We start from the raw sequence: 24,678 nt of genomic DNA on the forward strand, positions 1-24,678 counted from the left end.
AATATAACAGAACTTCTTCTCAGTGCATTTTCCACCACTGGTGAATAATGAAAATCAGTATTGCCTAAAAAGTTGTCCCAATAATTCATTGGGAACTGTGTCTGAAAAGGCTTTAGTGGTGTGTGTGATGCAGTTTAAACATAACATATAACACATAACATAAAGGCCTGAACAAAGCAGACGTCATATCCAGGCACTATTTCCTTTGTCAAACAGCTTTGTTAGCCGTTGATGATCTAAGAGAGACAATAACTTCCATTTCTTATCATGACGCCCGCTCTGATTGCAAACATGAATAGCTGTGGCCTTACATGACATGCAGATATTGTATATTTCACAATGGGCAGACTATATACATCTGTTTGTTTGTCCCCACACAGCTGTGATAGCACTGTACAGTCTGTTCTTCTTTTTTTTTTTTTTTCAGGCGTTAACAACAGTGCCTCTAAAGAGCCAACGTGCAGAGGCATTATCTACTTATACCTACTGACTCAGTGTCCATCACCCACAGCTCTTTAAACATTAGGTCAACTGCTCATTGCCAGTTGGAGAAACAGGGGAGTTTGGGTGGAGCTGATGTGGGATAGATTTAAATGCCAGGAAATGAGATCCCAGGGATTTCCCAGGATTGGGAAATTAGGATTTCTGGCATTTAGTGTATCGTTAACTTCATAGTTATTTCAGTATTTTAACACTATGACAGAATCAAGTCAGGATATAATAGTACTTGATGTTCTGTTATTCCCAGTTTAAAAATAAAATATATTTGGGAATATGTTTATTGTAAGAATAGACTCTCTTTGACATGAAAAATACAACAGATCTCTTGATGTTCTGCTTAAAATTAATTGCTGTTCTGCTAACACATTAATTAATAAATATAGAAGAAAATCATCAGAAAATTAGAATAAACATCATTATATTATTCATTTTCTGCTGATCTGTGGTTTACACCAAATCTCAATCTGTGGCAAGAAGCCTAAGAAAAAGAGTGATATATCCCCAGGAAATAATACATTTAAAATTATATTTTAAAGATTAATGGCTGAAAGTGACTGACATATCTATGAACATGCAGCAAGCACTTCTTATGCCATGTACTTGCTGTTAAACCACACATTTGTGTTTGCATCTATATCTGAGGATGCGGACAGCCATCACTCCCAATGGATGCAGGATAGGAATTAAAAAAGTATTTATTTATTATTATTAATTAAAAGGAAGTATAAGTCCAGCTTGAAATGTGCAGTAAGTGATTCAGGAGAAAGATAATTGATTGTTGAGTCCCATTCCTAGTTTGTCAAATAGTTAGGTTTTTATTGGCTTATTATTTCCTGCCAACACATCCTCATATGTACAAGGCAGAATAGGTCGATTGCCAATGACTAACAAATCAACAGAAATTTCCAGTGCATGCAGTGTCAGTCTTACTGGACTTTGCATGCATGAGTCATGTAAAATATATCATCATATACACACATTGTTTATGTTGTAAAACGGTTGCAGTTTCATTAGGTTTAGCCATAAAAACTACTTTGGTAATTTTAGAAAAAAGATGCATAGTTAAATGCTCTAGTTTCTTTTTTGTCTGTTTTTATGATTGCAGGTCTGCACAGGGTCTTTTATTTTGAAAATTGAACAGATTTCTATGCTGTTTCTGTGTCTTACTTCCTGCTCGGTCGCACCCCTCAAAAATAGACTCAGCGTGTGTTTAAAGTGGAGCAGAGATGTTTCTGTGACGTGCTACAGCGCTGCTGGTGGAACCATAAGCACTGTTTAAATTTGCAGCGATCAGCTCCAGCAGACTTGGCGCAGCTGTAATGCAATGCAGCCGTGCTTGGCGAAATCAAGCGGTATTGGACGGACTTACTGTCAGACTTTCTATACCCACTAGAGGTCACCGCCTAACAAGTCGGAATAAGTTGCTTGTACATTCAGTCTAGACACTTGTTTTTCTGGTGAGAAGAAGCAGGAGCAGAAGTCTAGTTTTCTTTCAGATCACTTGAATTACATATTTATTATGGAACTTTTGACCAATAACATAAAAAAACAGCCTAAATGTCAATAGTTTTTTAACGTAATTATTTTAAAATTAACAGCACATTAGGCTAAGTGAAACTACTTGTTGAGCTTAGCCTCAGAGATGTTCAGCCCCCCAGGCAGCCAGAGCATGTGTCGAGGACACTACAGGAAACTTAAAGCACCTCTGCCACAGCTTCAGCTTTGAGTCATGGTGCTTATCATAAACCTGTCTGAAAATTGCAAAAGTAAACAGATCTTTAATTGGACAGATTGGATTTGGGGCAGAGGAGTTTGGACTATATTCTGTGAATACTAATTATGCACACAAGACACAGTGGTAATGTGTAGTAGACCTTTAGGTTCCCACTCAGAGGAGCATCCTGCATTATTTATATCTATTAACGATCTGAATTCAGATTGCTGTTTGGTCTGTATGTGTCAGCCTGTGCTTGCCAGTAAAAATATCCTTACTATCGTGTAAATCAGTCAAACGTGCAATATTCTTGTCCTTAATTCATAATTATACCAATCATTGCAATGCAACACTGCTGTGAACTTTACACCATTCATCGTGTAACAGTGTTATTCTGCCACTTTGTACTTTCGGTTCACTTTATCAGCTACATATGAGACAAAAATGGCAAAAAAGACTGTCTGTAATTCATTTCAGTTGGCAGAAAAATGACAAAAAAGCATTTTCTTTGGCCGACACTGATGAAAAATACATTGCCAGTGATCGTCTTACCTGCGTATGACTCCAATGATGTCATACGTGTCACATGTCATTACCAGTTTAGGTTTTAAGTCAAAATACTGATCGTCCAGTTCAGTCAAGGGTTGACAGTGATTAATGATTAAATTAATATGCATCACAGCCCCTTTTGAATTTGAGGCCCAATATTTTCTGATCAGGCATTCAACATGGAGTCTATTAATTAGGGTGGAAATGAGACATTTTTAGAATATGTCACTGTTATCATTATCATTTTCTTGCTGCCATCGTTTAACATTCATTGATTTCAGTGCCTGAGGTGCACAGGTATGTGCTGTAGAGGAAATACTGAAGATGCACAGGAGATGCATGTGCATGTGGAGAACTGCTGGCTATTAATGGCTCTCAATAACAGCACCATTGCATGTTTATTTCAAAATAAATTACTCATGAGCACATGTCAGTTTGATCCCCAAAAGATGCATTTCCTACCCTGTTAACTCAGTCAGCACCACTGTTGGCACCTGTAACCCCCAAACCCCTGCAGTGGAGCTGTCCAGTGGCCAACAGATCAGATTGTAATTGTACTGGACAGCTTCCAGTTGTCAGCATATGTAACAGTGGAGCACGGCATTCCATGAAAAGAGCATCCTCCTCACTGAACCTACATAAAAAGGTCAGTTTGTGTGGGTGTGTAACCATGCAGATGAGTCTCTTTTCATGCTCACTACAAGGCGTATTGTTGTACTGTCAAGACTGCACACTTTTTGTTGTGAATGGGCCAGTGGGATCTGTACCATATTAAAACCCATTTACACTGAGCAGCAACCACAGTAACCACCGATCACCACATCCACCAAAGCAGATGAATTGTGGCTGTGAGGTGGTTCTTTGATTCATGAGTGAAGAGCCTCACCTTCTGAGAGAGAGAAAGGAGCTGTGCATGTAGATGAATGAGAAGCAGAGCCTTCCCTCATTACACTCCCATCAATTTATGTCAGGTTGAAGGGCATAATTAAATAAATGTGTCTGACGAGCATGCAAGGCGACACATCCCATAGCGACACACCTCACTCAGGCTTTCAGAGGACTGGGGTTACAACCACACAGTACAGCAAAGCGTCCTGACCTTGGTTTTGTCATGAGATAAAGACATCACAACATGGTGTATTGAGCCAAAAGGTGCAACAACAATAGAATACTTATCAGCCACTGTTGACTATTGTCATTCACAAGGTAACACGAATAATGTCAGGGAGTCATGCAGAATTAGACCACTGTGGCCCGCGATTAAAACAATACAACCTTCTCAAATGTATCAAAAATGATAAAAGATGAGTTATAGAAGAAAGAAAATATCACCAGTTAGATTTAGTCTCTGAGACAAATCCAGATATATTTCTAGCTCGTGCATACTTGGTCATGTGGTATAAAACCAAGGATAACAAAAGTCGGAGGTGGAACAAAAGTAAACTCCACAAAGGAGACCTGGGGTCTGTATCACAAAGCGAGTTCTTGGTCCCGTATTTATCAAAGTTATGTAAAGTACTTTTAAGAAAGAGAGCCAGCTTTGAAAAAAAAAGTCCTCCTGCAAAAGTGAAGAAAAAGACAGATTTGTCAAGCAAGTCAGTCCTACTTACAGCAAAGTGTAGCAGCAACTCACAATAATATGATTTATTATATAAATGGATAGTCAATAGCATTTATCATTAATCATGACTGTTTATTCTTTCAAAAACTCCTTTTCTTAGTGGTCTGCAAATTGTTATTTATGTGTATTTAAAGCAGAAATGTATATTTGCTGTGCTAAATCCTAAAATGGCCATAATATGTCATCAGAGATTAAGGAAACATGCTATTTTGAAATACCGGCTCCTCATACATCAATGATACAGCAAGCATGTTCTCCCTTTGAAATTTCTATTCAGGGCCAGAACAACTGTTATTATTTGTCCGTTTCACATTAATTAGAGTTTAAATAATTGCTGAATGTTCACCAAATGTCTGTATACGAGTTGTAATAAATCATTAATAATCTTTTACAAGGAGCAGATGTTTTAAATAGTTAAAGCGACCAAAATGTTAATGGAGTCTGGCAGGCAGTAAGACAGGCAGTCGCTGAAATGCAAGTGTGTGTATGATCAGAGCAGTGGGCTTTTGTTTTCGGGTTAGTGTGCCTTAGCTTCAACTCCAATCATAGACTGTGTATTAAAAAGGGCTTCATGCTATTTTATATACGAATCTCATACCAACAATAAAAATAGGGATGAAATTACAAGACACAGGCCAAAACGGAAACAAAAGGAAAAGCTGGACACCTGCCTCTGTCACTGTTCCACAGTTTTATAAATCTGTGTTTCAAACTCCAGTGCAGTGAAAAGGTGGACTCTGCATTGACCACATCTCTCATCCTGGTGGGAATAAAAGAAATTCAGAGCATTTAACTATAAATGGCATTCATTTATAGTCAGACATAATAAACTATGATCCTGCTAGAAGCCTCGTTAGTGGACAAATGGTTGTGCAGTAATATATAACAGAATGGAAACATTGATAGTGTCATATGTGAAATTTTTTTCATCAACATATGAATAGACATCTATTGAGTCTGTGTAATACTTATGCTGCTTCTAATATACCATTTATACTTCATTTCCACCTGATATTAAAATGTGATGTGTATCTGGATATTGTACCCAGAAAAGAAAAACAGCTTATTATAAATGTGTGCAGAAGGCATTGCATGGAAGGTTAGCGGATCTGCCAAGCCACGTCCGGAAGTGTATCTGAGCCAGATTCGAACCCACAGTTTGGGACAAATTCGTAAAAGAAATATCCTCTAACAAGTTAAAAGGTCATCTAACGCTGCCTCCTCTTGTAATCTCAAGTAAGCTGGTGAAAAGCCACAGATGACTCACCCTCCAGATTGGAGTAGGGCTTAAGACGGATACAATCACCTTTATGATTGGAGTTATGAAGGCACATATATTTGTGTCTTATGTGACCAACCTACAGGTCTTATGTGACTGCTTGTTGCTAACAGCTGAGTTTCCATTTGACAAACCTTGAAAAGAATGCAGATGGAGTCGCCCTTTAAAATTGCGTCCGGATTTTATTCGGACAGATATGAGACATTTGAAATGTGTAAATGTGCTCTAAGTCTCTGGAGTTGGAGATCAATGGTTCTCAACCTTTCCCAACCCCCCCAGAATAATCAGGTCAGTGTTCGTGACCCCCACCCCTCCAGTCTGCCCAAGACTGTTCAAGTATTACTGTATGGCATATAAAAGATACCAAACATTCTCAATAAAATCTGTCCTGAAGCATATTTCATCACTTGTGCAGGCTCTGTAATGTAGAAACTATTACCAGTACAAAATGCAGCCATCATGTTTGCTGGGTGAGTTTAGTTGTTTTAGCGTGCTCTTTTATGTTCCAAAATGCAGCTGTTTTGTTAGTGTTTGTTTCTATTCAGAACATGGCAGTTCATGTAGGTAATTGTCATTTTTGTTCTGGTTTATAGTTTTAACCATCAGTGAGGTGGCTGTTACATTTCTCGAGCCCAGCTGCATAATTTTGCGTTGATATGTTGAATGTTTTTAAGGGGTGACGATGCGTCCTGGCTCTCATTCTGTGCTGTTTGCCACAATATGTTGTTTTATTTTACTCAGCACTATCATCTGGTGACCCCTGGAATTATCTTGCACCTCTCATGGAGGTCACTACCTCTAGCTTTAAGCTGAAGGTGCTATTGTGCCAAGAACATAATTTTTCAAAAGAAAAGGTGATTTTATTAAAAATCACTCCATACATCGTCCCTTCTTTCTTATGCCGGGTCCATAAAGGCTCTGCCACTTTTCATATCTGTCAATACATTAATGAGACACATTGGCCCCATTGCACTCTGGGCTGCCTGCCTCTCTGGGGAACAAGAGCAGCAGGGAGAGAGCAGGCCTGCCGACGATTGCTCTGTTCTCCACTGTGCATAGCTTCCCTTTAATCATCTCCCTTTTTCAAACTTCTCCTGTCATGGCCTCGGGCAAATCGCACGCACAAACTCACTACTGTTTCATCAATATTCTGTCATATTTTCTCACTGTGGGATCATTGTGTAATAAATTTTGCTCACCATGATACACCATATTGGCTAACTGGGTGGATGCCATGGGACCGAGCAAATGGTTGGAGGCGATACTGTGTAAAATGGGCCAATGAACATGTCCTTTTGCACACTGACAGTATGTAAATACAACATGAGCTACAACAACATACAGCGATTTCTCATTTATGACTAATGGGGCATCATTTCAACCACTGGAGTACCACAAATGTCCCTAAAATCACAAAGGATGGTGGCATTACTTTTTAAAATTTAAGATATCATTAGATTTTTATGAAAAGGAATATATTTTAGGGCAATTATTATTCAACAGAGTGATCAAACTAGTCTAAAGAAACCAAAGTGGTCGCAGATTTGTAATAACGTGTCTCATGTCACAACACAGCTTCTGCTATTTTTGGAACCAGCTTTTTTTTTTTTTTTCTTTTTAGTGTTTTTTTTTTTCAAGGTACACAGAGATTCACCGTCACATTAAATTAAAGGCATGATGAATTATTTCTCCTACAACAGTTACTGAAGTTAAAAAATAAAGTTACACCTCCGGGGTGTCACAGAACTGAGCGATTCAAGTCAGTACTCACCTTTTTCATATTGTAGTATGGAATCAAAACTAAATTTGAGAACATAGTCAGACACTATGGGAGAAAATCCAATATAATGTCCTGGCATCAACACACCATACAGAATTTCTTAGGTAGTTTTTAAATCTTAAATACATAAATAGGCAACATTTTTCTTTAAAAAACAAGGTATAGATTCATATAAACATAATCCCATTCAGTAGTCACTAACAGTGTATGGTTATGTCTGTATCTGCAGAGATCCTGCCCTCTGACTGTATTTCCTTATTTTCTCTTTATTTTGCTCTATCTATCAACCCAAGATGATGTTTTTTGACATCCTTGGAAAAAGACTCAACAATCAACTATCTTTCTGGCACCTTTACAAACGGCTCTGACAATTCCTACTGATTTCTACTTTACAGATATGTGATAAATATTCACTACTTTTGTCTATTGCCTCAGTGATATCTGTATCCTTTCCTCAGTTTTTGTCAGATATACCATTAAGATGGATCTCACGACATTTCCGCTACAGCAAAATCAAAACAAATGCAAAATAATAGCAGGTTTTGAATAACAATAGAGTTTCACTGTATGTCAAGTATCCATTCCCTGGAAGCAGCATAATAACAACCTCACAGTGCTGTCGGTGACAGCGCTGTCACCAGGAGATTTAAGAAAGATATCCGCGCTGCCCCTGCCACTGCTTCGTTGAGATGTCCATATTAAATCATGTTGTATTTTTTCGCCGTGGCAGATTTATGCTCGGACATAATCAGTTGTAATCAAGGGAAACGGGGAGGGCGGCTCCAGCTGAGGGTTGAAAAAGTGTGATGGCCCGCAGAATGATGCTAAAAATGGGTTTATCATGGACACATGGCGTGTAGCCCGGCAGCGGAGGACAGAAACCGCTGCTGCACTGTCATATCAAAGCACATTTTAGTTTGCGAGTGGTTGTGCTGCTTTCTAACCATGGTTTGCTCTGGTTTACCATTCCCATCTGTGTGTGTATACTGCAAGATAAACAGCTGGGCGATGTCATTCTAGTCTCATCTGCTGTGAAGTCACAGAGGGGAAACATATTGGCGTTGGCCCTCGTTGATGGATATTGATTGGATGAAAACAGCCTACATCTATATGCACTCAGGTAGTTACCTGCTTGAAGCAACACCGCCAGTCACCTTTTGAGGTAAATGTTTCCAGACAAGGACAAAGGGGAGACAACTGCTACTCAAAACATTATCACAGAGGTCGTTTACTTGGTATGCATCGAGACAGACAATATTATTTCTACTCTGCTGACTTTTTAATGCGCTAAAAATGCTTTGGAGCCAGATGGCAAGTCTTGGTTGAGAGAATCTGTTGTTTATGGGTAGACCTGAACCAATGAGGAGGACTTTATGACGTGCTAGACAGCAGATTAAATAGCCGTGTCCGGGGACACACACCCACGGGGCCTCAGCACCCTGATACTCGACACTGTAGCATTTGATCTCTTGGCTACATTAACACATAGTGCCAGACTTAGAGAGCAGCGTGTATTAATTTTTAGGATTTGGCTCTGTCAACAATATGACTTTGATGAAGAATGTGATGAAGAGGCAGAGTTATTCTTACTGCGGCCTTCGTCCTTGTGAGAAACTATTCGGCCTGTCCTCAAAAGTGGTCACTGGTCAGGGAGAGACTCAAGGCACGGCCAAGGTCTCGGTATGAGCCGAACCGACTCCCTGACCTCTGTAATTGAGATGCAGGAAGAAAACTGCATTCGTATCAAATGAAAAACTATTTTAACGCAGACAGGAGGAGCAGTTGCCAGGGAAAATAAGTTGATCGAGGAGTTGTCTGCCCCTTGTGGTTTAGTGGTGAGACCTGCTGCCGAGTCTATGATTAGATTGAACATGCACTAATTTAGCTCAGACTTGCAGCAGAGGGATATGCTCTGTGTCAAGCTGCGATGACATCCCCAGATAGTTGCATGAAGGAGGAAAATTGTTAATTTAACACGATAGAGGTGTTGTAACTAGCACAAGGCAGAATGTTTGATAAGCTGTTTTTTTGTTAGTAAGAGAAGGGGAGATTTAGCAGCTGACAGAACAGCCAGAGGAGACACTGAACACTGTAGGTCAGCGCTGTGAGTATGATTTGTTTGGAGAGTAAAAGTTAGAGCCTGACCACATATTTCTGTTGTTTTTTTTTTTATTATTTTATTGAAAGGCAGATAGCACGTCCGGGCATTGTCCCACAGCCAGATAAGAGCTTAGGCCCCTGACATTGTGCTGTTGCCAGGAGTGTGACTGCGGCTTCAAAGCCAGTGACACGTCAGCTTTTGATCGGAGGATAGGCAAGGGCATCTGAAAACCACTGGTCAAAGTACAGTTCACTCGCATTTCTGTGCTGAGCGGAAAGGTGGCACGCAGCTGCCAACCCGTTAAAGGGATGGCTCAGATATTTATAAGAAGCAGCAGGAGTACCAATGCAAGAAACTAAGCAACATACTGCAGTGGACAGGGTCAGCAACAAAACTTATTTTCGCCAACAAAAAAATCCATTTAAGTGTACACGATATTTAGATTTTCACCACTTTACCTTGCTGTCAGACGGCCTTTTTTGAATAGGAATCTGCCATTAATATTGCTCAAAGCAACCAGGCTTCTTTGGCAAAAAACGTAATTTTACCTGGCAGAACATGAAAGTTGCTTTTTCTACTGCTGCATCTGCATGTTTGTGTTATTGCATGATTCTGGTGAAACTAAACTGACACTGGAAAATACTGAAGTCACACAGTAACACAAACTACCTGATTGAGGCAGCAGCAGACCAGCAACTCCCATGATCTGTGAGGTAAATTTAGTGTTTTTTGCCAAAAGGAGTTTTACTTACTTTTCAAAGACTTTTTAGTGGCTGTGTGAGACGCTGCCAGAAAGCTGTTTTACTCTGTGAAACAGTCGCAATTTTGCTTGGGTTAAGGACAAAACTACTTGAGTAAGTTTAGGATAAGACCATGTTTGGCATGATGATATTTATTTATTTATTTGAAAAGGGACAATATACATTAATCAACATTCAAGTGAATGTAAATGCACCAGAGTACCTTTGACAGGAGTTGTTAGGAACCCTATAATGATAAAAATAATATAATACATGCAGTGTTTACAATAGTTTAAAATGTGTTTTACAGAGCAGCTAAACTTTTTTTGAGCATTCAAGACATACTACATTGTGGTCCGACAAAACAAAGTAGTTAAACAATATGATAGATAAAATACATTACCGGATGATTCAGCTACTGTACAAGTGTTGATATCGTTGGTTTTCACTAAACTACTTTTTATAGTTATACTTAATAAATGATATGATGGGGACTTTCCAATTGATTGTGGTACTGATTTCCGTTGATGTCATGCTCTGAAGGAAAAGATGGCTTTGCTAAATGCAGTTTTCCTCGGCAGGATTGTGCAACTGCCCAAATCTGCACCTCTAGTTTTAAGTACGTTGCGTTACCTTACATACGTTCCTGAAGCGACTCGCAACACGAAAGGGTTAGTCACATGATGTACATAATGTTATGTACCTTAAAACTTTTAATAACCTTTTGGTTTTCACGTGGGACACAAACCCCAGTCTCCAGGGTGAAAGTCTGTGTTTGTTTGAGGCGTCCATCCACACCACTTCCTCCAGACATGGACTTCACCCTCTTTGTGCTATGCCAAAACACCAGTGCATCTCATACAGCCGTCATTGTGTTTACATTGAGGTCATTTGAAAAAATCCGGCGCCCGTATGGTGCACATCTGTACGAGTCGTCGAGGGGCAGTGACAAAATGTCAGTGTGAATCGGGAAGAAGAGCGAGTCGAACCCTGTCTGCAGTACTAGATAGCTTAGCTTCCTCCACTGGTGCTCCTGCTTCTTACTGACTGCCATCTACTGTAGGTAATACACACCTACTATAGATAAGTACCTCTTACAACCCTACTTCAAAAAAAACGAACCAACAAAAACAATCCCTTTAATGTGCATACAGGAAAAACTCATGACCTGCTTGTGTGCACACTTGGCTGCATGCACACAAAAACAAGACTGATGAAATACTTGGAGTATCTGTAAACACACAGACTTTAAGCCTGCTAACACCATTATCTCATTGGCTCATACTGTTGGGTTTGGAAATAATTATTATCTGCCAACATTTCCTCATGTTTGTCCATTCAAGCTAGCCAATTACTTTTTACAGCGAGTAAACATTGTACTGTATATCTAGTATGTTTGGTTTGATTTTATTTGTGGTGAGGGAAAAAAGGCCACTTGAAAGGTGAGGTTATGTTTGGATCATGGCACACTAAGCCTTGTGAGCTGGAATATATTACAGGCTACTTCTCAGTGCTGTTTACTGCTGAATTAATCTTCTTTAATGTGGTTTAAATTCCTGTTTTCCTGTTCCTGAAGAGACAGAAATAGCAGGAACAGAGAGAGAGGAAAATTATTAATGATTGATTTGATTACATTCGTGATTGAATTCAAATTTGTTAAAAGATAAATCATATAGTAACTACAGAAATATTAAGAGTAATTGCACTCATGCTTTGCAGCTCATTTCCATTATGGTGCTCGAGATGTTTCAAATGAAGACGAAGAGAGGAGAAAAGGTGGAAGAGGGCAGATGCTATACAGTCGAGAGATGACTGAGCATACAGTGTTATATCACAGTTGAGAGAGAAACCAGGGGCTTTATTCACAAAGCTCCTTATAGAACAGGAGTCTGGTTTATGACCAGGGGTAAGCTAGCCATGAAACCTTCACTTTTACTTAGGACTGTGGTAACAGAGAAAAAGACCAAAGAGAGAAGAGACCAAAATCATAGCGAGGGGGGGAAAGAGGGAGAAACACAATGGAGTAATATATGGTTCACGACAGGAAGCAGGGAGAGAGAGGGCGAAGGAGAAAAAGGAAAGGAGAGAGCGGGCAGAACTACACCTTACCGCAGCACTTCATCCTCAAGGTTTAAATTGATGCTTAATCATGAATAATTTCTCTTCTTGATTTAGCTAAACACAAGCACTTTTAAAGGATAAGTCTGGAGATGTTTTGTAGGTTTGGCATCATTATCAGATCCCATGAAAAGATAAAACCAACAGTGAATCTATGCTTTGATTGGCTGTGTAGCCACAGCCTCTTGTACAGCGTTAGGGCCAATATATTGATTTTATATCAATATTGTGACATGAGACTCGTCGTTGAATATTGCCATATTGTGATATGGCATAAATGTTTTTCCTGGTTTTGAAGGCCGCCTTACGGTAAAGTGATGTAATTTTCTGTTGTAGTTGTTCTGTTATTTGCCTTTAGTTAGTTATACCTACATTACTGATGATTATTTAGCAAAAATCTCATTGTGTTACTATCTCAATATTGTCACAATATTGATGAATATCAAAGTATTAAGTCAAAAATATTGTGACTAAGGTTGCAACTAACAGTTATTGTCATTGTCGATAATTTTCTCGATTAATTGAGTAATTGTTTGGGCCATAAAGTGTCACAGAAAATGGTGAAAAATGTTCACTGTTTCTCAAAGTTAATGTCTTCAAACACACACAAAGATATTAAGTTTACTGTCATAGATGATGAAAAAAAAACAGAAATATTAACATTTGAAAAGCTGAAATCAGAGAATTTTGTTTTGTCTCTTAAAAAAATACTAAAATCGATCAATCCGTTACCAAAACAGTTGGTGATTAATTTACTTGTTGATATCCAATAGCTTAACTGATTAGTCATTGCAGCTCTAATTGTACTATTTCATTTTGTCTCTATTGCCCAGCTCTATTGTATACTCTTGAGAAAATTGACAGTAATGCATCATATTCTATAAGATCATCACATTTGCACTATTAGAGAATTTGCAGTATGTTGTTTTGGACAAAAATTGTATATCGAGATACATGTTGTATATCATGGTATAACCTAACAATGTAGAGATATTATTCATAAGACATATCGCCCAAACAAAATCAGTGGAATAGTGGTGCCTGTAGAAGTGGGTACACTCTTATTATAATTTATGCCCCTGTTTTTTGTGACATGTGATAAGTCACTTCTGTTTGAATTCAGGGAGTAATGTGGATCATTATGAAATTAAAATTAGCCACAAGAGAGGTGCAGATTTTCTAATCAATACTGGCCACACACTACAGGGCAAAACAACAACATAATCATGCATTTTGAGTGAACTATTCCTTAGTCCATCCACATATGAAAATTGGACTGTTCTCTCACATTGCAAGTAGTCAATGGGCCAGAAGTGTCACTTGGAACAGCTGTTTTGCTGCAGAGAGTGTAGGCAGGAGTGTGCCACCATTATAAAATTAACATTATTTGCCCAGGGCGAGTTTGCAGAGATTACTGGTCCCACACAGCCTAAAGATGAGGCAAACACGGTGCTTCAGTCAGTGATTAGTTTATTAATCAGGCAATATTTTTTTTTCTCCTAGGATGGCAAAGTGAGGGCATGAATAGTAACAGTATATATTATGGTAAATTTGTTTATATAAATGCTTCTGAAGGGGAAAGCACTCTGAACTGTGTCACTATCATATATTTCACATTTACTGACACATTTTAAGAATATTTAATGTACAAAATTGGAATAATACAAAAACATACAAAACCTAGTCCGTGTAACGGAAGATGCGCCGGTGTTTTTACCAACTCCTCCTCCTCTTCATTGTGTGCAACGTAGCAAACTGTACAGCATGTTAGCTTGACTATGCAGCACTTTGTTTCAAAACAAAGAAAGATGGGCTCTCACGTTTAGCAGACAATTAGCTGATGGAGGCTGATGAGGATGAATGCTGGGCTGAAGTTGGGGACTTTTTTTGTTTTGTTTTCTTGGTCAAGCAAAGGGAGGGCTCTATCAGTCAGCATGATGTGGTCAAAATTCATACCGCAGGGCCCTGTGATGCCTCTGATTGGCTCACTCTCATATCATTATCCTAACACTAATGTATCACCACTCCTCATGCCCAAACCTAACCAACCCAACAACAAAGGCAACAAGTACTAGTATGGCAGGTCATGCCTTCATCATCCTAGCAAAAAAAAAACTTTGGTTTGCAACACATTACTGATTCAGAGGAGATTTATAAGATAAAAAAAAACAATACTTTACAATAACCATGACCACTGTGCCATCCTGCTGCCATAAATACTCAGTAGGGCACCAAATGTGTGTTTGTCCGTTGCAGAAAATAGTCCCTGTTTGAGTAACATTTGCCAAAGACTCCAGTGACCAGCTGTGTTAGAAAATTAACAATGAATGTATATATGACTAACCCATTTTTAAAAATGTAGGTCTTCAGTGAGAACCAATGGGCTTCGGACTGAGTCCCACAGATGGTATTGAAACAGAGACTAAAGCACTGTTGGCTTTGGTCTTTCAGTGGGATTTGAGAAATGAAATAAAACCAGACTCATCCTTTGAATTTTCTTTTTTTCCACACCTTTTGTGCAATGTGTGAGACAAATATCGAAATTGTCCAGCTGAACCATGGAAACCTCTAACACCTCCAAACCTGAAACAACTTTAGACTTGCTAATATTTGCCATGTTTATTTTAATCCCTAATGTGAGTATCTGGCACTGCTACTGTAAATTGCAGGCAACTCGATTTTCTGTTTTATAACAAATAAAAATTAAATAAGAACATTAATACTAAAATGGTGAACTTTTGAATATCCTACTACAGTACCTGGATGACTGAGAACCTTCATAGTCCTTAATGTGAATCAGAATATTCTATTACTGTCCTTTCTTGAAACATCTCTTGACATGCATTTTCACAAAATTGGTGGGAACATTATATATCATGCCTTTAAGACACATAGAATATAGATGATGTGATGCATAAAACAGAACGAGAGCAAGGCCATGTATCCCTGTAGGATGAGTCCTCCTCCTGAAGACCTTGGAAAAGTAGAAAATATATTCAATTCTTCTGTTCTTTCTTTTGGTGCAGTATGAGATAGAAACTGATGTATTTAACTGTGACTATACAAAAAAAAAATTAGAAAGCAGTAAGAATATAACTACATTTTTAAAAAGAGAAAAAAAGATGAAAAGAAAGAAGAAATAAAGAAATCAGGATACATAACAGAAAAAACAGCCAAATCACAACTTCTCTCTCTCTCTCTCTCTCTCTCAGAGTGTAAAGGGAACTGATAATGAGTCAAGAATGTAAATCTATCTTATAGGGTTAGGAGACAAAGGATGTTGGGAAAGGATGGACCTGAAGTGCTTATTGGGAGGGTCAGGATGTGATTGTGTTATCAGAAGTTGTTGTACCAAAGGAAGAACAGCTATGTGTTCAAGGACAGGTAACCAGTTAGTGCCTGTATATGTATATTTTTTTTATGCAGCACTTTACTTTAAGACTCCATATTTAGCACTCATGAGAATTAAATGAATATTTAATTTATTATATTATAATATATATCATATATATCACATGTTCAAACCCAGAGAAATCTGTATTTTATTTAAGGAATCACAGTGGTTGATTTGCAAATGTGACTAAATGTAATAAGAATAAAACTTGAGTACATTACCTCGTCCGTGATTAGGATTCCTGCCTTAGTCACATCAGGTAGATTTTCAGCGCCTACGGTGGTTTTTTAGCCATGAAGACAACAACTCCCATGATGCTACACTACTTTACAACATCATCAGTCCATATTTTGTCGTCATTTTGATGCAAGACACCCTTAGCAGCAGAAATTACATACTGCACCTTTAAGTGTTACCCTTTTTTCAAGTTTGCAACAATACATTTGTTTATTATTATAACTTAAAGGCATACTATGCAGGATTTTCCTGGCAAAAAACAATCCATACATCCTCATATAAAAATAATCAGTCTCAATTATCACCCACAACACATCATAACTGTCTGGCGACACCTGCATCTGCATCTCCCACTCTCCACATGTTCTTATTTCTCATTATTTTGCTGTGATCAGGACACCTTACCAACCAAAAACCTTGCCATCTGACATCCTTTGAATGAGACTCAGCAATCAACCATCTAACAAACAACAACTGACAAATCCTACCAATTCTACCTTCAAAAAATGTAAACTTTTTATCAGCTCGGTTTATCTGAAAAATTCTAAACGACCAAATTCGCAGATATTCGACTTTTACTGGACCACGATGAGCACATTCATATGTAAGTGTTTGTGGCAATAAATTGAAGACAATATTCTGAGTCAGTATATGTGCATTTAATACATGTAGAAGTCGTGCTTGTCATCTCCCATCACTTCTAATATGTTGAGACGAATGTGTTTGTTTATGTTTAATGTTTTGCTGAAGATCCTGAAGTCATGTGAAGGGAAACAGATCTAAGATAAATGATCATGGTTTGGCATCCAGTGAGTAAACGCTTCTATCGACTGCCTTGTCAGCCCTTATTACAGAAGCGTAGGTATCACACACTTAGAACACTGTAAATGTCACCAGGAATTGAAACAGCAGAGAATCATGATAACGGTCTTTAATAATATTTTAGTATGTCACTGTGTCAAACAAATACAATTTAATATCCTAATGGGAGGCGAGGGGGAGGTGTTCTGCCTGTGATCTTCATTGTGATTTTTAATGAGAATATCAACCCTGTCAGTCATAGTGTAGGCAGCAGATTATAATGAGGATCTCCACACACACACACACACTTCTTTTCTCCATCCTCACAAACCATCACCATACCGGGCTGATAACATGGACATGTTTTCCTGTTTATACTGTCTTGATTTTGTGCACTTTTTAGTCTGTCTACTCACTTGCATCTGTTTCCATGGCAAATATAGCCTCTGCCGGGAACATGGAGCGAAAGGAACATCATTAGTAAACATAATTGGTATTTTCTTACTTTCATTTCCTCTCTGTAGGCTATTTTCTCTCTGGTAGCTTTCATCTCCACGTTTCTCAAAGACATAGTGCCATCTAGTGTGCATTGCAGCTGGTTGCATGCCAGGGCAGCTTGTTGCAGTCGTGTTATTTATTCATGGGCAATGCGCAATGAAGTGAGTGGCAGACTTTTCCCAGAGGCATATTTATTATTGTGAAAAACTGCTTAACCTTTCCTCCTCTTTTAAAACTTTTCTCCCTTAAGCATCAGGCATTTGAGGTATTTTTTACTTTTATTTAGTTCGCAGCGGATCTTTTAGTTATCTGTCTCAATAGGGAGTTTATATAACTGCTAAGACTGTGTGTTTGTTGAAACAGGAAACATTTCACGTTGATTCACTCTGCATAATTGATAAAAGCTTAATGTGTCTATACTGCATATTAGTGACTATTATAAAATAAACATTAACAGGTTGTCAGTCCTCTCAGCTGAAGTTGGAAGAAATGAAATGTTGTGAATCTAATTTTAAGCTACGTGAAACATGGCAGTTCGGTGTGTAGAGCTGAAGGTAATTAAATATTTGCATTGCTAAAACAGTAGAATGTCATTTCCAGTCTAATTCACACTTTTTACCAGCCTGGATTTGTGAGCTGAATCTGAGAAAAACTGAGAATCTCTCAGTTGTTAAAGTAAACTTAATATGTGAGGTTTTAGTCAAACATTGCCAGTCAATCTCTTGCATTGAGTGCAGCCTTGACCCTCTGGGCAGTATCACAGCTGCTGAAGTGCTTTGGCATCAGTGTGACAGGATTAACACATCAAAAGCAGAGTCGGGGCCTACAGCAGCGTCACACAGTCAGTACAGCACCTTTCATGTTCTGCTCAGGTTCCCCACAATTTCACGTAAGCCAACAGCAAGTCAGACGGAAAAAGATAATGGGGCCAACCTGCTGCTATCAGGCTTTCCCTCAGCTTCAGTGAAATATGTCAAATTCTGTGTTTGATGAAAGATTGGAGTTCAACAGGCTCAAGTCAGGAAACGATATCTGGCTGTGTCACATGGCCAGGATGCAAAGGAGCATTTAAGTCTGACATTCAAGCTGAAATTATTGCTGCAAGCCTCCATGGTCTTACTTTCCATGATGCAAACATTCGATAGTCAACATGGAAGGAAAATTAAACCCAAATCTTTTTGGGGGGAAGTTAAGATGTCTTAGGGTTAAATCCCAAGATTTATAATCCCTGTGATAAAATGTGGTAATAAGTGAAGGCAGGGCAGATTTATAATGAGTTTACAGATGAGATGTATCATGACTAACAGTGTTTTAAAAAAAAGACTAAAGCACAGTTTGGACATCTCGACACACCATTTTTCATTTATATCAAAAACTTCAAGGATATCTTTCAGTGTCTTTTCTCTCAGATGCTTCTTCACAAATATATGGTAATTAGTAATATTTTTGTGAGGCATCAAGGGCTGCAGCATAAATAAAACATTGGGAGGGCTGTCGTTGACAACACTCGGTGGTCTCTTTTGTGCTTGTGAGAAATAATGTCCCATTAAATAAACTGTAACTAAACTGGTTACAAATGTGCATCTAATTAATGTTTACCCCCCAAAATCATTTTCATTTTTAGTGGCCATATTTCCTGTGCTATGTTCTGTGTATAATTTGCAAAACAAATAATCATTCTTAAATCTCATAAACCAGTTTGATTGATATTCTCCAGAATTCTCCAGAATTCTCTGAGATATCTTATCAAAACTACACGAATTTGATTAATATTCCTTGGAGTGCACAAAAACATGATTTAGGAAAATATTTAAAACAGAGATATCTAGATTTTCAAATGAGCTCCTCGTGTACATTGGCACCTTGGTAGAGTGCAAGATTAGTAACAGACAAGTGGAGGTATTTTGTGTAGTAATAGTGACAAAATGTTAAAAAATATACACATTAGTAGTTTGAATTAAACCAAAGCTCCCTGCGCTGTCCTGGAAAAACATTAGGCCAAACTCCCTGTAAGAAATCTGACATATTAACAATTCCTTGCATGTCTGCAAAAACACATAACTCTAGAAACACAAAATAAAGGGCCTCATATGTTGTCAGTCTTCCTGCCAGTTTGGCATTAATGTAATCCATAAAGATAAACTGTATTTTTGTGCAACCTTTCATTTTGTCACCTCACTATTTTGATCCATACTGGTTCAAATATTTAAAAACAGCAAAGTTGTATGATCTCAAGTACAAATTTGTGCCCCCAAGTCTCATCGTGGGGGTGCTGCTGCTCCACTTGCTCCATTGCTCAGGCGTCTATATATGTCCATGTATATATTTATCATCACTTTCAGTTGTAGGTCTGCGACTGCTATATTGGACCACAGGCTTGATTTGTTTATATATATTTTTTTTTTTGCCTCCCCTCTAACAACCCCTGTCTTTGCTTAAGGTGGTTGACATAAAAGAGAAACTGAAGCTGTCGAAGAAATTTTGGTCCAACCTACCCGAGGCGATGTGCGTGGAGGACAGAGTGACCGCTGGAAATGCCAGTGATGACGACTGCTGGAATGGACACACTAAGGGCAGGTAAGTGCACCAGTGCCCTGGGCTAATGCAAGCTAACACAGACGGTTACTAAGAAGTCCAAAGTCTGCTCAACTTGACTAATCAGTCTAATCCTAGAATTAAGGGCCAGATTATTTGCTTTTGCTGACCTAAACTCAGATGTATAAGAGTTTGGCATATACTTTGACTGTTAATAGTTAACTAGGAGTTGATCATTCTGTTGTAGATTTGTAGCTTTGATTCTTTTTATATTTTTGCCAGCATTATTTTATGGAATTGTATTTCCATTTGCCTGTAAAATGTAAAACCAGCATGTTGTGTTCCCCTTAATCTGATTTCATTTTCAGGGAAAATATTTGCTTGAGCACTCAAAATGCTCACAGCCATGGCTGAAGTCACAGTTAATTGATTTGTGCTGTTTTTATTCATAATTTTATTCACAACAACTGCATGATGAAAAGATGCTCAGCATTCATGTTTTAAATTCTTTAAATACCACTTAGACTGGGTCGCACCAACAAAGATGAATTTAATCTAAGATTGTTTCAAATCAGAATTAAACAAAGCTGCATTTGAAATGAGAAAATCCATATTATCATAAAATAAGCATAGCTCTGTTCAGGTTTATTGATTAACAACAGAAATTAAAGTTTAATCAAAATAGAGATGCTTGCTTACCCAAATTAAATAAAGAGATTAAAAGAATAGATTTGAATATTGTTTAAATTAGGGGGGAAACTTTTAAAATTTCACGGCTTTGTATTCCTTAACAAAATATTACATTGTTTGCTAGCTAGCTAAAATGTTAACAAAATGCTACATAGTTTGCTAGCAAGCTAAAATGTTAACAAAATGTTACATTGTTTGCTGGCTAGCTAAAAAGTTAATAAAACATTAGTGTTAGCTAGCTAGCTAGAAGATTAAGAAAACATTACATGTTTGTTAGCTAGCTAAAAAAAAAATTAAAAAATGGAAGCCTACATTATTGCTAACTAGCTAAAAAGGCAACAAAATGTTACGGTGTTTACTAGCTAGCTATAAAGTTACAAACCACCCACCATCTGGAAATATCCAATGACATACATGCTTGGAAGCGGAGGGAGAGACAAAGTGCCATTAAATCCTGCACACTGACCGTTTAATTTTATACAAGTTTGGTGCAACACAATTTATTTAAACCAGGATTTAATAAGGTTTAGAAATCCTAATCTTTGATTGTGCATCCCAGCCTTAAAGGTGATCATTTTTTCCTGGATGTGGAAGTCGCTACCCGTTTTTTGTAACCAAAAACACCAGTCAAATGTTACCTCCTCTGACTCACTGAGATTTCTGAGGTGTGACCTGGACTTATGGGAAACAAACCCTGTTGTGTGAGACTGTTTGTGGAAAGCCCTCACATGATGGTCTGCTGCTTAATTATGAAGCAGGAATGCAGGCAGCTGACATTTTTTCCCTGGAGAAATATCTCACAAGTATGTCAGAACCCTACACAACATGAGGAGGTCAAATGCTGATTTTGTCAACACTGTTGTAACCTGTAAGAGCTAATCTCAAGTGTCTTTTTTATTATGAGAGATTCTGAGGCTATAATAAATTTGTCTAGTGTCACAGATGTTCTTTTTCATTGACTAATGAGCACTTGTCTTTTAAACAATCACCCTGTCAAAAATAATACATCAAGTTTATTTTATGTGTTGTATTTTTAACTGAAAGGTACTTCCCTGAAGTTCAAAAGGACGGACTGACCAACCAGATGAATAACCCTGAGGTGGGTGTGGACATCACCCGCCCAGACACCTTCATCCGCCAGCAGATCATGGCTCTGAGGGTGATGACCAACAAGTTGAAAAATGCCTACAACGGCAATGATATCTACTTTCAAGACTCAAGTAAGCAATTTGATGCTTTTCCTATGCACATGTGCCAATATGTGACTTAGGGCAGGAAATGTATTTTTAGTCTTGCCCAAGCTGCCCTGGTTGATCAAGTTCATGCTCCTCCTTGTCACTCATCTTGATAGGCTGTCTTGAAATACTGCCTAACCTTGAGGCAGAGGTAATTAACATCAGTGACACCACAAGAGGCACTGATGGAGCAAATGCAGCAGAATGCAATAAAAACAATGCCAACAGTTCCTGTCTTTATTAAAGGGATAGTTCATCCAAAAATGATTCTGTCAATTTAGCATTTTAGTCCACAAAACAGTGCTGGGGTTTCACAGGAAATCAGTGTTGCAGAATCTCCAAAACAGTGTAAGTGAATGGTAACCATTTTTCAAAATTTTGACATATGGTATTATCACCTCGGAAGTTGATATAGTGAACTTGTTAGCAAACAGAGGCTTATTTACTGACCCAGCGGATACAAAGCATTATTAGCTCTGTTCTGGGTCTCCTCCAACTCTTGAGAAAAATATCTGCCCGGTCAAACAGTGCCACGCTGATTTGCATTTCCATCACCGGTTTTAACAGGCAAAGTCGTGCCAAGTCACCCTCTAGGTGGACCTTCTCTGGAGTAGAGTCAAAGCAAGCCTAACCTGCCTCCAAGCGGGTTGCAGTGATGTCTTGCCAACTGTGGCCAACTCATGACAACCCCCCTTTTTCTCCCTCAAAAAAGTGTTTATTGTGACTCCACTCATGTCTATCAACTCGTGTCTCTGGAGAGCAGAGAGAAAGCCGTTGTGTTCAGCTCCTATTACTTTTGCAGCCTCTAACTGAATCTCTGTGGTTTAAAGTTAAGTTTCTCTCCTACGTCACTGTTTGTACTTTCAAGTACCTGCTTTATTTTCATGTTTGCTTTCAGCCGTATCAGTCATTTTAAGTTCCTTCCAATGAAAACCTCATATATCTCTGATCTTGCTGCTTCGTAATAAAACTTTAAGATAACAAAATAACTTTTATTGTAAAGAATTTGTAGGAAATTAAGTATGTGATGACATGAATACACTTGATCCACTATTAATAGGTAATTAAAGCAGCTGTAACTTAATGTGAAAATGTTGCATAGCGTTGCTTTAAAGCAGCAGTTCAGGGTTTACTTGGTTTACTTGTTGCCTAATGTTACATTTTGAGCGATGTACTCACTCTGGCTTGTGTTTTGTTATGGTGCTGCAGGCGATGAAGGCAGCGGCTCAGGCAGTGGCAGCGGCTGCACAGAGGTCTGCCCCACAGACATGGACGGTGCTGCCACTGAAGCCCCTGTGGTGGAAGCCGACCGGAGTGGGCCTGTGGATGACTCTGCCCCGCTCCATGCGCCTTCTGTAGCCCTGCCAACCATGCTGGCCCTCTCAGCCCTGGCACTCCACCGACAATGGAGATAATGCTGGAGGAACTGGCTAAACATGGACAGCAGGGTTTTTTTTTTTTCTTTTTTTTTTGTTTTTTTTTGCAGTTTTTGTATTCAGGCAGATTGGAGCTACAGTCAAGCAGACAGTATTCAGGCTGCCAGCCTCGAGGCTAGAGGAGTCTGCTCTGAAAAAGAGAGCAGTCATGCATCGTGATTTCCCACTTTCCCAAAGATCGTGCAGTGCCATCCTTTGACTTGATATTCTGTGGCATCACTTCACCACCTAACACTGATGCCGACCCAACAAACTCTGCTTCAGAGATTTCTTGCACATATGGCAGGTATTAATGTAGGTCTCCATGTGGAAAAATATAACACGCACTTTGATTGTTTTGATTTTTTAAATGCAAAAATTGTTTGTGTGTTGAAAAAATGTTGAGAATGTGGTTATTTGAAGAGGCACAACAAGTTTAATATGTTTAACATTATATTTTGAAAGAAATACAAAGGATAATGATGAAATTCAGGAACATGTGGTTTCCACCTAAAATTTTAATTGAATCCTTGTTCCATTGTCATTTACTACAGCGTATTGCTGCTGTGCCAGAAAAAGATAAATGGATCATCATCACTTTATAACGTGAAAGGGATATGTTCACATTATAATGACATACAGATTTATCATGTTATAACAATGCAAGTTTATCTTGTTTTTGTAATGGCATGTTATAACAGTATATGTTATGTAAGGGATAATATGCAGTCGGGAGGTCATTATGGCAAAATAAACCCTGAAGGAATTTATTTCAAAATAATGACCCCACTTATTACATGGTTACTTACAAAAAAAACCACAAAATATTAACTTTTAAATGATTTTATGGATTTAAAATTGATTGTATTTCTCCTCCAGAGTCTATAGTCAGAACTGTGTCCATAGCAACAGTGTTTTCTTCATAACAACTGTCTGTTATGCATAGCAACAGTCTCCTGTAAAGAAATAACAGACCTTAGCATGCTGTAATTGGCCAGTCAGAATCAGTATAACAAAACCATGTAATGACATGTTATAACATGAAATGTTTTATTTTATAATAATAAGTTATCATATTATAACATGGGATGCTTGATGTTCTGACCAGATAAATAGTATAGTGTTATAACAAGAAAAGTTTTTTGTCGTAACAATAAGATATCATGTTAGAACATGATACTTATATTATATTATATTATATTATATTATATTATATTATATTATATTATATTATATTATATAGAACATTGTTGTAACATGACAATATCTTGTTATAACATGAAAACCATCTTGTTATAACAAACTTTTAATTTTATAACATGATACTGATCCATTTTTCTGGCGTGGCAGCAGTGTGCTTCGATAGTCATTAAATCATGTGCCAGTTATTCAGTTCAATTTGATTTGAAGCAGTCAAATATTCATCGAAGGTGTCATAAATGTATACATCTTTTGAAATCAGATACAGCC

General features: G+C 38.1%; 1 protein-coding gene across 1 annotated transcript in view; it reads left to right on the forward strand.

The window, feature by feature from the left end:
* Positions 1 to 23,817, forward strand: part of LOC146322916 (glypican-6-like) — a 140,506-nt gene extending 116,689 nt beyond the window's left edge. The window contains exons 7-9 of the mRNA XM_084725047.1: positions 19,774 to 19,910; positions 21,603 to 21,778; positions 23,003 to 23,817. Of these exons, the coding sequence (XP_084581173.1) occupies positions 19,774 to 19,910; positions 21,603 to 21,778; positions 23,003 to 23,208 (519 nt within the window). The 3' untranslated portion in view covers positions 23,209 to 23,817. The remainder of the gene's footprint in view (positions 1 to 19,773; positions 19,911 to 21,602; positions 21,779 to 23,002) is intronic.
* Positions 23,818 to 24,678: the final 861 nt, after the last annotated feature.

Source organism: Lutjanus erythropterus, chromosome 8, assembly GCF_056507025.1.
Source record: "Lutjanus erythropterus isolate fLutEry1 chromosome 8, fLutEry1.hap2, whole genome shotgun sequence".
Lineage (NCBI taxonomy): Eukaryota > Metazoa > Chordata > Actinopteri > Lutjaniformes > Lutjanidae > Lutjanus > Lutjanus erythropterus.